Here is an 18,513-nt window from a genome sequence, read left to right on the forward strand (position 1 = left end):
TTTGGTTTCCTGTATGCCTGTTGTTTATCCACCCACAACAAAAACTGTTTATGTAAATTTCAGAAGCCTTCTTAATTCAGTCTCTAAAGAAAATAGACTTTTAAGCGGGGAAGAGGGAATAACAAAAAGAAAGATGTTCACACCGCATTTAGTTATGTAATCTTATTCATGTATCCATTTAAGATGGTCCAGATAACATACTCAGGAACAAATGTATGTTCAGTTAAGAAGATCATTACTACTAAAACCCACGAGGAGTCCTGTGGCATCTTAGGACATGTCTATACTAGGAAATTATTTTAAAATAACTAAATTTGACTTAATAACTCCCAATTTTACAAAATCAAAGTAGTGTATCCCCATTATGGGGAAGCCTTGAAATTAGTTCAAGACAAGATACATTAATGTAGATGCACTACCTTCAGTTAGAGCCCCAGGAAGCACTGGGGAGTAATTAGTTTGAATTACTCTGGGGAGTAGTTATTTTGAATTAGCAGTACTGGAGTTTTCACACTAATGCTATTTCAAAATAACAGTTTTTGAAATTAGCGTTATTCCCAGAGAAAAGCAGGAATACAGATTTCAAAGTAAGTTGCCCGTTATATCAAAATAACAGGCTTGCTAGTGTGGACGCTCCACTTATAAATTTGACAAATATGGCCAACCTGAGCCTGAGAAAGCACTACTGTTTACCAATGTACATTTCCAAAGAGCTACAGTAATTTGTAAGTAGTCCCCATCAGGTGCCTCCTTTCCTGTCTCCTCTCCTGTCCCCTAGAAGCCACATATTAACTTCAGAAGGGCCACAGCTAGCTCCAGAGCCACAGGTAGGCCACCCCTGGGATAAGCTTTAGATGAACCTGGGTTTTAACCATGAAAGCTTATGCCTTAATATGGGGTGGGCAAATTCCAGCCTGCAGGCTTCATCTGGTCAGCAGGGTTAGTCCGTGGCAGGCCCCCACCTCCATATTTACTTGTGGAAGTATTGGAAAAACACAGCTCTCATTGGCTGTAAATCAAAAAATGAGGTGTAACATTAGTTCAAACTAATGCATCCTGGAGCGCACTTCCTGGTTTGAATTAGCTGTTGAGAGGAATAACATGTGGGCGAGATTATGCTAATGAAGCGCAGGATGTTTAAATCCCCGCTTCATTAGCAATTTCAGTTGGCCACATTTGCATCCCTAGCTCGAACTAGGGAGCAAGTGTAGACATACCCCAAGGTGCCACAAGACTCCTTGCTGTTTTTGCAGATACTGATTAACATGACTACCCATCTGAGACTAAAAATTAGGCTGACTATAATAATAATTTCAGATATTATAAGAAGATAATTTGTTTGCTGGAAAATGTTGGGGAAGGGGCTTAATTTAATCCATGGGCAATTTACATTGAATAATGCAAGGCATTTTCACACTAAATCTGTTTTTATTTTCTTTACTGAATGTATTACTGTTGCTGAGACAGAGTTCCTTGAAGTAGTGCTGGCAACAATTATTTAGTGGGGGTGCTGAGAGCCATTGAACCACACTGTAAATCCTGCATATGATAGAAACCACTTTAAGCCTGGAGATGTGATAAGAAACCACCTACAGTTCCTTGTAAGAATGCAAAGGCAATGACTAGCACACTGTGTGATGCCTATAAACCTCTGTAAATCCTGACCAGGACTTTTCATGCTTGGAATAGACTACCAATGTTGACTACATTATAGGCTGGTTTCTCTAATCAAATGTTTACTAAATTCCTATGGGATTCAGCTAGGTGACTGGAATATTACTGAATCTGTAAGTCAGAAGTTTACAGAAATCACAGCATCCATAGTGAGTCATGTTTATGTAAATACTTGTTATTCATTACAGAGTAAAGAAAGAGAGGATCTAAGTTGCCAATTTTTAGATAGTTACATACGATTAAAAATTGTTGAAAACTTAGATGAAATTAATAAACCCTGAAAAATCAGAATATTAATTAAAAATGGTCCTTAAGATATCATACTCTTCTGAAATTAGTAGTTTTAACATCTGAGAGCCAAAAACTTGGTATAGCGTCTTTTTTAAAATATTATTTATAGTAAACATGTATATTATAATAAGGACTATGGCAACAACCAATGACCTGAATTGAGAAAAGGGCTCTACTCTGGTGGGATTTTTACAAACACAGATTAAAGATTATCACTGTCCCTTGCTATCTAAAAGCTGATCAGCTGTTTGTCGGCTCGTGCGCTAGTCTGGACGTTCCCCCTGTCGACATCAAAGCCCTTCGTCGGCAGCCCCGTTATTCCTCGTGGAATGAGGTTTACCAGGGCTGCCGACAAAGGGCTTTGATGTCGACAGGGGGAACGTCCAGACTAGCGTGCAAGCCGACAAACAGCTGATCAGCTGTTTGTCGGGTCAGCGCGGCAGCCATGTAAATGTAAATGAAGCCGCGATCATTTAAATCGCGGCTTCATTTGCCTTTGCCAAAACAACAAATCTACATGGCTCCGTCGACGGAGCCATGTAGTCTAGACGTACCCTAAGGCAGTAGAGAGGAAGAAAAGGGAAGAGAGACACACACAGCTCATTACTTGCCTAACTATGATCAGTAAGTAAGGCTTTGTGGTCATCACAGATAAGGGATTTTAAGATAGTGCCTGAACAGATTATAGCAGGCAGATTTTCCTCCGTCCCCCAGACCTAAAAGGCAGTGCAGGAGGAAAACAAGAATGTATTTAAGAGTGAAGGTGACTGGTGGACAGTGAAGTCTGGTGTCATAGGCAGAGCAAATGGGATTTGATTTCACAGTAAATAATGAGATCAGGTTGACAGCATAGAGTTAAATTATGGTGGCCTTTCGAGATAAAGATAATAACCTCATGTGTGAAGCAGAAGCAAATGGGGTCCAGTGGAGAGATACTCAGAAAGGAAAGATGAGGTCCAAAAGATGAGTCAGAAAGATAACCTGGTGGATTTCCATCTCTATCTCCCAGAAGGTCGGTTCCAAAACATTATCAGGTAGTGAACTAGTGCAGGAATTATTTTGCAACTCTTTATGGGTATGTCTACACTACCACCCTAGTTCGAACTAGGGTGGTAATGTAGACATACCCTATGAGTTTCAGGAAATTTACAGATGATAGGATAAGTATTGGGTCCTTTCCTTTAAAAAATTATTTAATATACTATATTTTTTAGAACTCAAAGTGCACCATAAAAACAACAAGGAGTGGCACCTTGAAAACTAACAAATGTATTTGGTCAAAAGCTTTCATAAGCTGGAATTCACTTCATTAGTCAAAGTGGCCAAAATTTGCTGAAACAGACTAACAAGACTACCCCTCTGAAAAGTGTACTGAGCTATGAGAATTTATTATACTTTCAACATCAGAGAATATTGCAAAAAATAACAGATTCTATTGGCTATTGTACAATGATGTGCATCACGTCCTTCATCCTCAGTCAGTCACACTACAGTGATTGAGCTACTTGAGTCTATAACAGTAAGTCATGTCTTCCAGTCCAGTAATCATTTTTGTGACTCTTCTCTGGATCCCTACCCAATTTGTCAACATCCTTCTTGAATTGTGGACACCAGAACTGAATGCAGTTTTCCAGTAATCATTACTTCATTATCAAGTAAATAGGTGTCATAAACTCCCTATTTCTTCCCATGATTTCCCCATTTTTTTCAATAGCCCTTTTGTCAATGTCACAATGGGAATTCATGTTCAACTGATTCTTCTTAACCCCCAGTTCTTTTTCAGAATCACTGATTCCCAAGATATAATCCCCACACCCTGAAAGGGATTTTAGTACATATGTAACATTCCCACTTCTCAATAGCCAAACATAGAATTGCTGTGTGTGACTATTATTCCATATTTATGGGAACCCCAACCCCTATAGTTAGTCCTTGCCCTGACCTATCCCTAGTGACATAGCCCTTGTCCGAAGGCCCACCCACACTCCCTTCATCTTCTTTTCCTCTACTGCTTGCTTTCTCCCACCCTCACTGACTTTCACCAGGCTGTGCAAAGGATTAGAGTGTATGAGGAATATAGGGTCCGAGGCCTGAGTGAAAGTTTTGGTGCAGGAGGAGGTGAAGAGCATGGGCACTGTCTGAGTGTTACTTACCTAAAGTATCTCCCAAAAGCGACCATCACATCCTTCTGCCAGCATACCTCCAGCTCCAATTGGCCGCAGTTTCTAGCCAATGGGAGCTGTAGATTCAGTACGCAGGTCTGGAGCAGCACATGGGGCAGGGGCAACAGGGATGTGCCAGCTGTTTTCAGGAGCACTGTGCCACTTGACTTTTAGCATGCAGGAGATGCTGGGAAGGAGGGAGAGGAGTTGATCAGTGGGGCCCGTAGATCACCTGGGGTTCCCTCAGGGACCTGCAGTGATCCACAAACTGTAGTTTGAGCACCACTGCTTTATATGATAGTATATGGCTAGAAGTTGAGAGAATAGCATCAGAAGTCTTTCCTTTAATATTTTATATCATTATTTTATTTTTAATTCTCCCTACAAAAGTTAGCCCTGCTGGGAGCACATAGAATGCTTAGAAAAAATGTATATTCTGGGCTAGATTCTTAACTTCAAAATTCTTGTCCATATATACTTATTTAGATGGTAAATGAAGAATATTCCTCTGTGAAAATGCAACATAATCCTGAGCCACCTAAACTAAATAGCAAAAAGCAGAGGGGCTTACAGGAAATGATCTTCAAGGCTAAGGTATGGCTTAGGGACCTCTCTTGCCCTCATTATTTTGGTATTTGAGCATCTTACAATCTTTAAAGCATTTATCCTTATAACACCCTGAGGAGTCAAGGAAGTATTGTTATCCCTATTTTACAGATAAGAAAGCTTGTCTAAGGTCACACAAGAAGTCCGTGGCACAGAAAGAAATTTAACCTGGGTTTCACAGGTCCATGCTAATACCTTAACAACTTCATCATCCTTAACATCCTTCTCCATTAAAATACAGGTATTACCAAATTAGCAGGGATCAGCTCAAGTTATAATACTGAAAAATGTTCCTTTTACTTTCATACCATTCCTACTCTCTCTCAAGTAGCTGCCAGTTCCATTCTCCTTGCTCTCCCCTATTTATTCTCTCACATCTTCCTTGGTCCCTTTCTCTGCTCTTGCTTATCCTTTGTCAACCCACTATTTTTTTCTGTCTCCAAATTATTTTATAAAATTATTAAAAAGACAAATATGACTCACCCACTGCCAGACCTGTACAAGGGTAAAACCAACATCTAGTATCCTCTAAACATGTTAACAGGGTTTGGAAAAGAGCTAGATAAATTCATTCAGGTTAGGTCCATCAATGTCTAATAACCAGGATGTGTAGGAATGGTGTCCCTAGCCTCTGTTTGTCTGGAAATGGATGACAGGGAGGGATCATAGGATGATTACCTGTTGGGTTTACTCCCTCTGGGGCATCTGGTATTGGTGACTGTCAGCAGACAGGATACTGGCCTAGACGGACCTTTGGTCTGACCCAGTATGGCCATTCTTATGTTGGTCAGTGTTACTTCTATCAAATAGAGATGAAAAAGAGCTTTTTTGGGGGTGGGGGAGAGGAATGTTATTAAATTCCAAAATAATTTCTTCTTCATTGAGCTCACTTCTTTTTGTGAGCAAGAAGTAATTGCAAAGGGGCTGAAAGGAACTTACAGAACCACATCATGCAGGGAAACAGATGGGGGAAAAGAGAGAGACAGACAGAAATGTCCATAACTGACAAAGGCATATGAATGTGGAATTCTGAGTCCAGTAATTAATCAAACCACAGGGATTTGCATAATTTTAAAAATTGCCATACAGCTGTGGGTCAGTGACTTGTGAAGCATTCCAGATGCTGTCTATAAACATTTTATTTCAGTATATTTTTAAGTAATGTTCAAACAAATGCTAACCCTCAGCCATATCAGTACAAGGGTAAAACCAACATCTAGTATCCTTTAAACACTTTGAAATTAAAAGACTTTCAAACAATTTACAAAGCATGAAAATGTAATTCCTTAAATTATGGTAGAGCAGACCATTGTCAAACTGTAGTTACATGCCATGAAAAGACCTACATTTTTAATTTGTTTTCGTCTACCATCCAGATGGCAAATTAAGATAAATCCTAATCTATTTAGATTGTTAGTTTTCCAGGGCAGGAAGATTTTTCTCATATTTATGTGTAAAACCCCTAGAAAATGCTTAATGCTGTATAAAGAGTAATATCAGCAATTTTGTTCTCTATGAAGTTTTAAGAGAAAATAGAAGTCTACTTCTTAGCTCTTCTGTACCTCAGTACCTGGATTTGGAGAGGTTATGACAGCATATAGACCAGGGATAGGGAACCTTTTTTGTGTCTGGAGTCACTGACCCACAGAAAAATAAATCAGGGGCCACATATAAGTGAGAAGTAAAAAAAAAAAAATCACTGACATGGCCCCCAACGGAGGAGAAAGACTCCCCATATTCCCCTTCCCCACCAGAGCCCACCCAAGCCTGGGGGTGCGCAGCCTTGAGTGCTCCACACCTCTGGTGCAGCATCAGCTGCAGCACCATCTGGGGGGCTCTGACCCTCGGGGGCCAGATCCAGGCAAGCCGAGGGCTGCATTTGCTCCTGAGGCCTAAGGTTCCCCACCCCGAAGTAGACTCTGAACATAAGCAGGAGGTTTTCAGTTTTCTAAATTAGATGAGTATCCCTTCTTACAATTGCCTAGACATATCTTTAAATCCTGCAATGTTTTGAAAGGGAAGGTTCATTTATAGCATTATTATTCGGGAGAGCATGTTTATCAGATTGCTGTTAAAAAACCTGACAGGAAATATTACCGGTCAATCACTGTAGTTTTTTCATAGACTAGAATGGAAATCTACAAAGAGCGATAATTATGGAAAGCTTAATGAATTATGAAAGTCAAACTAATCACTGCAGAAAAACATAGGTGCTACAGGACCATTCGTTGTTTTTTACGGGGTATTTTTAGTAGATGTTTAATCTGATCTTTCACTTGCTTAAAATAAGAGTCAACCAGGTATACAGGATTTCTCTCTCCCAGATGGACACTCCTGCTACTCTGTGCCCAAGTGCTGCTTGGAATGTAGCCATTGAACTCCTTGGATGGGGCAGAGAGGCATTCAAAGGCAGCTGAAACCTCCTCACAAGAATTAGGTGGACAGGGACTCTCTGGGAACTCCAGGCAGAATCATGGTGGCTCACAGAAGAGCAGCTGTTGCAGCCCAGGACGAGGGCAAAGCAAAAACTTGGCCCCAGGCTGCCCCTGGCAGAGTGACCACCGGAGAGTTAATGCAGGGGGTAGGATCACTGCTAGAACAAAATTTGCTGCTGTCCCTGATGGAGGCCCATGAAATCATTTCTCTCATTCTCTGGGCCACCTGGCTTTTTGTTTCTAAGATGATGTATTTTTTGTTTGTTTTTAAGAAATTTAGCTAGATTTAACTCAAAAAGTAATAAACCATCCAAAAAATGAAATGTTTCCTTTCATTGGAGCTGAAATGAATTGTTTTGGTTTTGTCCACTAAGCCAAAAAGGTCATTTGTGCACTTCTGCTGCTACAGAGCTTTTCTGACTTTTGAAAATAATAGATTAACATTTTCAGTTTATTTCCCTCCATTTTCCATTTTTGTTTTCCTTTGAGTTCCAGGCTGTGGTTGGAAGCAGAACTAGAAATCTATCAATTCCACTTCTAACTTCTGATTTTAAATAGAAGAGAATAGAATAGGGTGAATAACTTATTCAGGAACTAGAGCCATGTTTTTCTGTTTGTGGTCTATAGAGAAATCATAGTTTCCTCAAATTTATTCAACAGGAAACTTGTCTTAAAATATGAACTTTGGATTGTACAAAGTTAAAAAAATCATACTACATTGTCTCTGCTCTGTGAGTGGGTGAATGTGCAGACACGTCATATACACTCACTTGTGTGTCTAACTTCCCATTTTTATTAAGTCCAATGCTCCCCAAATATAGAAGTCAAACTCCACTTTTGGGCTTAGGCACACTTTGTGGGGCCAGTCCTGCTGGATGGGTCTAAAGAAGTGCAATCTCCACCCTCTGATACACCTCAGAGAGCCACCCATCGTGTATAGGCCACACAACCAGTAAATATGTGGGGTGCATATGGCATTGCATGCTTCCCCTCCCCCCAATCACACCTGGTAGGCACACAAATATGCTTGTTCTGCCTCCAAGTGTGCCAACCATTTACTACATTAATTAGCTGCACTGTGAAAATTATAGAATTGTGAAAAAATATCTTTGTGCAAAACTCATGCAGCAAAGATCTTTTCTATTATTGTAACTTATAGAGGAATAATTAGGACTTTTTCAGTGATTTGGATAAAAAGTCTTCCTGGAGAGATACTGGATAAAGTGCCTATCATGCTCTGTCTGTTTCAGGTCTCCTACCTCCTTCCAATCATCATAACAGTTGCTATAAGGAGTCTGCACACTGCCTTCATTGCAGGTCATGTAAATATTTTATCAGTTGCTAGAATGCAGGCTTGGCAGGTGGCATGACAGCACAAATGGAGAGGGCATTTCTTCTGAAAAACAGAAACAAAAAAATGTTTTTTAAATGAATGAAAGGAATTGCTATCTATTGTTATCAAAATAATGCTAGTCTCAGAGAGCTGCAACTTCCATATAAAGCTAAAGATTATACAAATGATCATTTTATTATAACTGTCTTACCTTGTCCATTATGCAGCGTGATATTTATTATCTGTAAAGGCATATATTAGCCATATTCCTCTGTATATGGCCCATTGACCTGCTGATATCACTAGGAGTTCTACTTGTAATAAGGAAGAGAATAATAACAATAATTACCTACATAATTTGCATGGAACTTTTCATATATAGATCCCAAAATGCTTTATAATCTGTAATATATTTATCCTCTGAACACTCCTGTCAGATAGTAAATGCCATTATCCCATTTTACAGATGGCAAGCTGAGTCATAGGAAGGCTTAGCCAAAGCCACATGGGCAGTTTGTGTCAGCATCAATCTAAATTAATAATAATACTAATATAATATTAATATAGACATCTCCTTAAAAAAAGACTTATTTTCTTTGCTTAGTTTTCGGAGGAAGTTTTACAATTCTTCACCTTCAATTCTTTTCTCTTCTACTATAACTAACTTTATTATAGGTAGTAGTGTCTAACTTACTTTAAGTATGGTGCTTTAGCGTGGAGATGTCTAAAGCACGTTTATAAGAGCATACTCATTCTTAGTGACTCATTCTTGTTTTCACATAATAAAAATAATAAAAAAACCCGTAAAGACAGCAACATTCCTGCTGTTCCCAAATATTATGATTCCTCTCACACTGTTTTCTAAAATATGGTGATTATTAACAATCTGTGGGATAAGGGACATTTATTTTGTTCCCCAAGCTGTTTTTATAGCAATTCTACAAATGAATAACATTGTGTTATTTTGTCAATTCATGTTAAATAAAAAATTATAATGAAAGTAAGGCAGAGTCTTCCAACTAAAACCCTAAAATATTGTCCTGAAATAGTATGTTTAAAATATTCAAGATGCAATAAAGGATATGTGAATTTAATCACTTGCATTGAACCTGCTGCTAAACAAGTTGTTTAAGGCCATTGTATGTTACCGTCTCAGGGCAAAGGAAACTGAGATTATATCTACACTATAGAGTTATTTCAAAATAGCTTATTTTGAAATAACGTATTTAGACACAAAATGCATTTTGAAGTAGCATTTTGCTATTTTAAAATTACACGTCCACACCGATAGGACGCTTAATCACATTTAAGGGTGGCTGGAACCAGTTCTGGCAGGGCATCAAGTCAGGAGTTACCTTGTATGGCTGCTGCCTGAGGCTATCTGAGACCTGTGCTTAAAGGGACCCCTCCGGACAGCCGGTTCTAAGGTTTCCCTGCTTGCTTGCCTACCTCGCTGAGGGACAGCAAAGCATTTTTTTCTCTATGTGCTCTGGTTGCCCTCACTCAGGAACGACAGCACTTTACAGCAGGGAGCTGGAGCTGCCCCTGGGCAGTCTGGTGCTTCTCCTGGACGTGTTGCTGCGAGCCTGGCAGCATGTTCTGCAGGCAGTAACAGTCTCCCTGGTGTGCCCCACTGCGGGCTTGTGCCTCATTCCTCCCCCATGTCCTTCCACTTACCCCTCCCTAACCCCCCTTCCTACTGTACAATAAAAGACACATGTTCATTACAGCAAAGCCTCTTTATTGAACAGAACTGGGGGGGAAGATGAAACTGAGGTGAGACTGGGAAAAGAAGGTGGAAGAGGGGAAGAGGGAGGGTGAGAAAGGGGAGAAGAAAACCTCTGCCCCAGGGTCGATGACCACCTAGGGGGTACGGACCATCCTGCCACCCAGGATGAGGTACACGGCATCAAAATAGGGGCAGGGATCTGGGTCTGCCCCTGGTTGGGAGCTGCTCCCTGTGGCCCTGGCATATGCCTACCACAGCTCCTTTATTTTCATGCGAACCTGCTCCTGAGTTCGCATGTGGCCTTTAATTACCGGGCTGGCAGCCATCCGCCTGTAGACAGTTGCATTCCTCCATTTAGTGCGGAGATCATGGACATTGGAGGCATCTCCTCAAACTTGAATTAGGTCCCTGATCTTTGAACTTGACCAGGCAGGCGCCCACCTTTTCTGGCCCCTGGCAGGCTCCTAGGGCTGGCTGGCACTGGCTGCCTGGCTCATGCTGGGGCCACTGGGTCAGGTGCAGTGACTGCTGCCTCTGGGCTGGCAGGCTTGGAGCTGGCACAGGCACTGTGGCCAGAGTCAACCCCTTTAAGGACTCCAGGGAGAGGGGGAGAGAGAGGAGTTTTCTTGGTTGTGCCCAGAGTGGCCACTAGGGCACCCTGGGAAGGGCTGGAGGCCCCCTATTTTGAAATAAGCATCTACACAACACTTATTTCAAAATAGCAATTTCGAAATTGGTGCTATTCTTCATGGAATGAGGTTTACCAATTTCAAAATAAGCCCTCCACTATTTCAATTTAATTTAGAAATAGCGGTTTGGCTGTGTAAAGGCTGGTAAAGTTATTTCGAAATAACTTTGTTGTGTAGACATACTCTGAGAGAGTAAATAATCTGTGAGGATCTAAATCCAGATTCTTAAGAGATTGAGCAGATAATAGGCTTTCAAAGGGTTAGCTAACAATAAAATTATTAATTAACACATGGTTGGTATAGATGAGATCAGGCAGAAAGGGTCTTGCTTATGATGAGTTCAATGCTATGACCATGATCACAGGTGGGGAACATGAACAATGAGTGAAAATGAGGAAGTCAAGAGAAGAGAACATTGAAGAAAAGAGGGTCAGTACATAGCTGCAAAACAAGGACTAAATTAAAGTATATATAGAGAGAAGAGTTGTGTACAGGAAAATGTTTGTTTCCTGTTATATCCAGAAACAATTTTATAGAGACATTAATCAGTATTCATTTCTATTAAAGTAGTAGTCAACATAGTAGCAGCTTGGAGAAATTAATCATGAGTAATTAATTTTAAGACTCCAATCATCAAGCTAATGAGAACTCAAGATAAGATTTTCATAGAACGATTGTATTTCAGAGGTTTTAAATACAAAATGTTCCTTACAGTTAATTTCACAGAGCTGCCAGTGTGTAACTATTATAGTGATATATTAAATATTCTTCTCTGATTTTGCTTAGCTTTGCCAAAATTTTAAATTCCACTCAACATATAGTCCACACTGCTTCTCTCAGCTCAACATTGGCCAGGAACAGCTATCTGTGGCCAACGGGAGCTGCGATTGCCCATATCTGCAGAGGTGCAGGTAAACAAAGAGTTTCACATCTAGCTAGTGATTTGCCCTTACAAGCCATGACAAAGAATTTGAAAACTTCTGCATTCGAGTGCCATGTCAGTTCTAAATTCAATACAAATACCATATAAAACACTTCTTAGTAATATAGACACAAGTATTTTTAACAACATCAGCAATGTGTGTCATGTTAATATTCCATGCTATATCACAAAACAACTATATTAACGTTCTCTCTGAGCTGTAGATTAATTTATTTATACAACTAGCAATTTTAAATTAAGATCTTCAAAAAAACCCCAACAACCCTGAGTTAATTGAATGTGGAAATTAGTTCATATTTCTCATAGCTTCTGAAAACTAACAGGGGATTTAATATATCCAGTTGAGCATCCACATTATTATTGCTCTATTAAACTGGGATACAATTGAATTTAAATTACATCTATTTTAGTTCAATTAACAAAACTACTGCTTCCACAATGTTTGTTTTTGTTTTGTTTATTGCTTCTTCTGTTCTAAAGAATGAATGAATCCTGAAAGATTTGTTTTCTAAAGTATTGTAACCTTTTACTGCAGTCCAAATAGAATAGGGCATCGAAGCTTAATTGCATAGGGTAATGATGTTGATTTTCTCTGTAGGGATACTTGATCTTTAGAGATGAAGAATTATTAAATGTGTGAATGTCTATGAAAATAAAACACTGAATGTGTACAGATAAATTACATATCTTTCTTATGGTTTACTTCAAAACCAGATGCCATTTAGATATTCAGGGTCTTGATTTAGATTAATCCCTCCTATATACACATATGAATTAATGGAATGCATTATTCTGTTACTCTGGTATTTAGTTACTTGTGCTCCCCTTTTCTCTGTATTTCTTATAAACACATTTATTTCATTTTTAAACTATCTTTGTTAGGTACAAGTTACTTTTAGCAGCAAAAGTCTCTTAACAGCTAATCATGACAAAATTTCTAATTATTTTGCATGTTTTTGCTCTTTTTCACAGCCTTTAGTGTAAGATGTGTAAGTAAAATAAATAATCATATTGAGAAGGAAGTGTTGTTGGACATATAAATAAATGTTTTAACTCTGTTACTTGTACATCTCTAGGTGAGAGAGGTGCCATACTGGGTCTGAAACAAACAAAACAAATATTTGAAATAATAAAAATCTAAGGAAGCATAGACCCAGATATGAATACTGATTTCCTATCTCTAATGAAAATAACACTTAATTTCACAGGTTTTTTTTACGTAGGATACTGAAGAAATGTAATGAGATTAGGGATCTTAGGTAGTTAGACCATGAACTGTAAAAGAGATCATAAAGCTAGTACATAATATTATTCAAACTAATGATCCTCTAATTCTGGAGTGGCCAGTTGGTAGTAGTTCACTTCCAGAAAAAGAGTAATCAATCATTCATTCATGGGTATTTAACAAACAGCTCTAAGCAAAAAGAAACATTTTGCTAAGACTTACAGTGAAGCTCTCATTTTGGGGGGACAGCAGCATATATAAAGCCATACTCAGTAAAAACATTATCTCATTAATGTGTCCCATCAGGTGCTACAACTATAGAGAAGTATGATCTCAGGACAAATATATGGATCCAGGCTGGAATGATGAATGGCAGGAGACTTCAGTTTGGCGTGGCTGTCATTGATGACAAACTCTTTGTTATTGGAGGCCGGGATGGTTTAAAGACATTAAACACTGTTGAATGTTACAATCCAAAAACCAAGGCTTGGACTGTGTTACCCCCAATGTCAACACATAGGCATGGCTTAGGTAAGAAATTTATGTTTCAAAGAGATACAATTTGTTTTGGAAATCTATAATTTGTGCTGTAAATGTTTGTAGCTCTGAATAAAGTATTATGGCTGTTCTTTCAAAAGCTTACAACTGAAAATTGACTTACAGCTTTGAAACTGTATTATGTAGAAAAAATGCTGCTTCCCCTTTATTTTCTAGTAGTATACGTTTAACATACATTTTACAATATTTGATTTTTAAATTTTTTGAAGGATTTGTCTGTGCTGGTGCCTCATCATGTAGTTCCATTTACAAATTAGGTGTGCGTTTGATTGGTCAGTTCATAAGGCTTATGTTTGTAACTCAGAGGTTTTTCTGTATGGTAAAATATAAGCAACAGCTAAAAGTGGTAAGAGGGGCAACACCACTAAGTATCTTGGTGGATCCAGGCCCAAAAGCCTCCCCTTAATGTTTACCACTTCAATAAGTTAAGTGGCTCTCAGCTCACTTTGCTGGCTTTTGGGGTCCTATTCCTAGGCTTCTAACTCTCCCTATGTATTGTATAAGTATACATAGGTAGATTGGGCATCTGGCCTTCGATTTCACTACGTGGCAGAATGCCTAAAAAAGATGGATACTGCAACACTGAGTCTAGATCCCACTATTGATCTGGATGCGGGTCTGATCCAGATGGGCAATTTCAGTAATTCTACATAATTACCGACCTCAGCTGCTTTTTATTCAAACAACTCAGAGTCAGAGGCTCAGCTGTCATGAGCCAACTTAGTTTCATTAACCTCAATTGAGTTATACCAGCTCAAGATCCAGGCAGTTAATAAGGAACTTTCTGGTAGCTTTAGGTCTTTTAGCAAAGTAAGGCTGAGACTGGAATATTTGTGTATTTAAAATACTGTGATTAGGCTTGGCAAAAATAGATTTAATCACTGGGGTTTGCAATGGATATGGTTTAGCTGGAGAATACTTTGAAATGTTAGGTTGGGAGTATCAGGGTATTTAAATTCAACTTGATAAAATTAGTGTTTTTATCCTCTCTAGAGATGCAAATATCTCTTTTCTCTAACAACAAAAGAAAAATAAGTCTTATGAAACATGTTTAAGAAACTTGTCCATCAGGTTCATTATCCAGAAACCTTCAGTTGATTCCTAGCTCAGAAAATTCAATTAATTTAAATATTTTCCACTGGGTTGAAATTAATCAGCCTCCCGCCCAAGCAATTTTTTCCTCACCATTTCAATATTTGTGGCAATTCTAACATAAAGTGCATTTCTTTGCCATACATTGGTATATTTTATGTCTATTTCAGTTAATTGGTAATAGATAATTTTAATTATCCTTTCATTCTCTTCAAGAGAATATTTATTACATATTAAATCAAGTTTTTAATGGCTGTTAACCATATTCTTTTTTCTTTTTTATTGTTATAATTACAGTCCATAACAGTCTCATATGAAGTCTGTCAGTGTTAGCACGGGATTACATCTGAATGCTATGAAAACATAGTTTAATCACTTATTTCCTTATCAGCAATTGTTTAAAGAGCTCAACAGCATTTACTCCTGGACATTTGTATGACCCATACTCTTTATACTGTGTCAATAAAGAAAGAGAGTGAGAAAAATGACAAAACATTTGTTCACTCACAGAATTAATTCCTATTGGCTTTACTTTTAGTCTTGCTATTTGCCTAGTCTCAGGAAAAAAAATGTACACATTTAAAAATGAGTTAGGGAACTTTTAAAGCAAATATAAATAAGCAGGTAGAAACCACGTAGGGATAGGTCTTAAAATGCTTCAGTCCACTTAGATATTTTGTCCATCTGTAATAGTAAAAGTGCTCTTGCCTGTCATAGGGATGTAGCAGATTATTCCCTTTTCTCTTCTTCACTTCTCCTATCCTTGGCCCCTTACCGCCACACAAGCATAAGAAAGAGGAACTATGCCTTAAACTTCCATGTCTGAAGCACAAAGTCTTCTTGGATGGTACTATTTCTGTACTGTGTTTTGTTCAGGGTTCTGATTAAAGGTATGATCTAGCCCTATATATCTTGTAGCCTGGCTGGCAGAATATCTTCTGTTGCCTTTCAGCAAAGGGAAGAGAGATGCTCTGGTTGCTCCATAGCTTGTTTGCATGCTAGTCTGTAGAAATTCAAAGAGAGCAAGATTCAAGCTTGATTAGCATTTGTGAAGCATGGCTTCCAACCTTCCATGTTGCTGCTGGCACTAAATTTAAAGCAGAAGCTTAAAAAGGAAGATAAAAAACCTACTAATGCAGTTCAAGTTGTGCTAAACATACATGCACACACAGACCTTGTTTATCATATTTGGAAAATGAATTATATTTATCCAATGAACTTACAAACACTTGTTAATTTAGGGCACTTGACACCTAGTTGTAGACAAAGGCAATGGCATTTAAAAACACATTAGCTAGTCTTCCTCAACCAAAGATTTTACTTCAGATCTCATTTTCCAGTGAAAAGGCCACTAATGACAGCCTAGCTATGGTGTCAAACTGGCTCTTTGTGATGTGTCTAGTGCAGTGGTCTCCAACCTTTCTAAGCCCAAGAGCACTTTTTGAATGTAAGTGCAATCCAAGATCTACCTCAAACCCAAATACCCTGCCCCACCTCCTTCCCGCCCCTTCTCCGAGGCCCTGCTTCTGCTCACTCGTCCTCCCTTCCTCGCTCCCCCATTCTCCTTCCCTTTCACTAGGCAGGGGCAGAGGGTTGGGGCACAGGCTCTGGTCTTGGGCTATGGGATTTGGAGTGTACGGAGGCTCTGAATTGAGCCTGAGGCAGGGATTTGAGGGACAGGGGGGGTTCAGGTCTCTGAAACTTAAAGGAACTCATATTTAAGATAAAATGTCAATCATTTTTATTTTCAGCAGACTTTTTCTTTTACATACATTTTTACTTCTTCATTTTTAAGATCTGTTTTCACAGTAGTAGACACTTCAAGGTGTACTTAACACAGACAGTAGATCTCTTTTAGTTTAATGCACTTGACTGGGCCCCACAGTTCATTCTAATAATCTCTTGCCATGTTTATTGCTTAAGTATGATTACATTGCTGCTGTCTAATATGAAGAGAGCCCTTATTGCAGTCTGTTGTACATTCATCAAATCCTTGGGAGTTTAGAATAAATCTTCTTTTGTTTGTTCACTGCTTTTTAATTGAAAATTAGGTAACATAATTGCTAGCAACCACAGGTCACTCACTTCCATGAAGTAATAGCAAAGATGGAAATGATTCAAAGTCTTGGGAGAAAAGATATCCTTAGGAATTGAAATATTTGGAAGTGTGGAGGGATTTCATAGCTTCAGGAGAATGTCATACCTTATGGCTACGTCTACACTGGCATGATTTTCCGGAAATGCTTTTAACAGAAAAGTTTTCCGTTAAAAGCATTTTCGGAAAAGAGCATCTAGATTGGCACAGACGCTTTTCCGCAAAAGCACTTTTTGCGGAAAAGCGTCCGTGACAATCTAGACGCACTTTTGCGCAAAAAAGCCCGGATCGCTATTTTAGCCATCGGGGCTTTTTTGCACAAAACAATACTGTGCTGTCTACACTGGCCCTCTTGCTCAAATGATTTGCACAAGAGGGCTTTTGCCCGAACGGGAGCAGCACAGTATTTCCGCAAGAACACTGACAATCTTATATAAGATCGTCAGTGTTCTTGTGGAAATTCAAGCAGCCAGTGTAGATAGCTGGCAAGTTTTTCCGCAAAAGCAGATGATTTTGCGGAAAAACTTGCCAGTCTAGACACAGTCTAGACACAGCCTATATGTAACACCATGTTTGTTCTGATCAATCCTTTGATGACATGTAGCCCTTTGAGTCAGGAATTGGAGATGCTGTGCTTCTAGAAGTGCTGTCAATCAAATGAAACATAAAGACAACATCCCAGCATCTCTAATGACCATCTTGGGCTGTATCAAAAAGAACACAGCTGACTTTGCTGGTGTTTTGGCCAAAAGCTGTTTCTGGCTACCTACACTTTTCCTCTTTATTTTCAGCATGTGAAATTATGTTTCACCTCCAATCCTAATAAATTGTTTTGTATTGTTGTACTTAAATAGTTAACTACACTGTTGAATAGCTGATGTCCTTCATCCTAGAAGAGTAAATTTCAGAGGTTTTTGTTAAATCACTATTTTATCTACAAAAATGTCCTTCTGCAATTTAATGAGTTACTTCCGATTCTTTTTCCAGAAGAGGATTTTCCAATATTTGGCCCACCTACATGGGGCCGAATGTCAGAAAAGCTAAATAGGTAAAACAAGCCTATTATTTCAAAATAAGAGGCTGCTTATTTCAAAATCTGTATTCCTGCTTTCCTCGGGGGAATTATCTAGTACAAAGATATTTAGGCTAAGTTACACTCTGAATTAAAAAGAGCAGAGGAAGCCTGAACTTCCTCACTCTCCCCTCCCATCACCACATAACATAGCACCCAGTTAATGTCCTAAATGAGACAAAAGGCAGGCCTACACTACACTTTTACATTGGCACAGCCCCACCGCCATAGCATGTTTGGTGAAGATGCCCTAAGTCAAGGGGAGAGAACTGTCCTGTAGGCTTCATAACTTCCTTTCTGCAAAAGGCAGTAGAAGAGAAGTTCTAATATCAATGTAGCACTCTTAGGGTACGTCTAGACTACATGCCTCTGGCGACAGAGGCATGTAGATTAGGCTACCGGACATAGTAAAATGAAGCAGCGATTTAAATAATCACCACTTCATTTAAATTTACATGGCTGCCGCGCTGAGCCGAAAAACAGCTGAGCAGCTGTTTGTCGGTTCAGCGCGATAGTCTGGACGCTCCCCTGCCAACATCAAAGGTATTTGTCGACCACCCAGGTAAACATCATCCCAGGAGGCATACCTGGGTGGTCGACAAATACCTT

At 39.1% G+C, this 18,513-nt stretch overlaps 1 protein-coding gene across 1 annotated transcript in view; it reads left to right on the plus strand.

Moving 5' to 3' along the window:
* The window catches only part of KLHL1 (kelch like family member 1), a 418,170-nt gene that overhangs the window by 324,465 nt on the left and 75,192 nt on the right, over window positions 1–18,513 (plus strand). The window contains exon 7 of the mRNA XM_006129049.4: window positions 13,394–13,618. Coding sequence (XP_006129111.2) covers window positions 13,394–13,618 — 225 coding nt within the window. The remainder of the gene's footprint in view (window positions 1–13,393; window positions 13,619–18,513) is intronic.

The sequence above is a fragment of the Pelodiscus sinensis genome, chromosome 1 (genome assembly GCF_049634645.1).
Source record: "Pelodiscus sinensis isolate JC-2024 chromosome 1, ASM4963464v1, whole genome shotgun sequence".
In the NCBI taxonomy this organism is placed as follows: Eukaryota; Metazoa; Chordata; order Testudines; family Trionychidae; genus Pelodiscus; species Pelodiscus sinensis.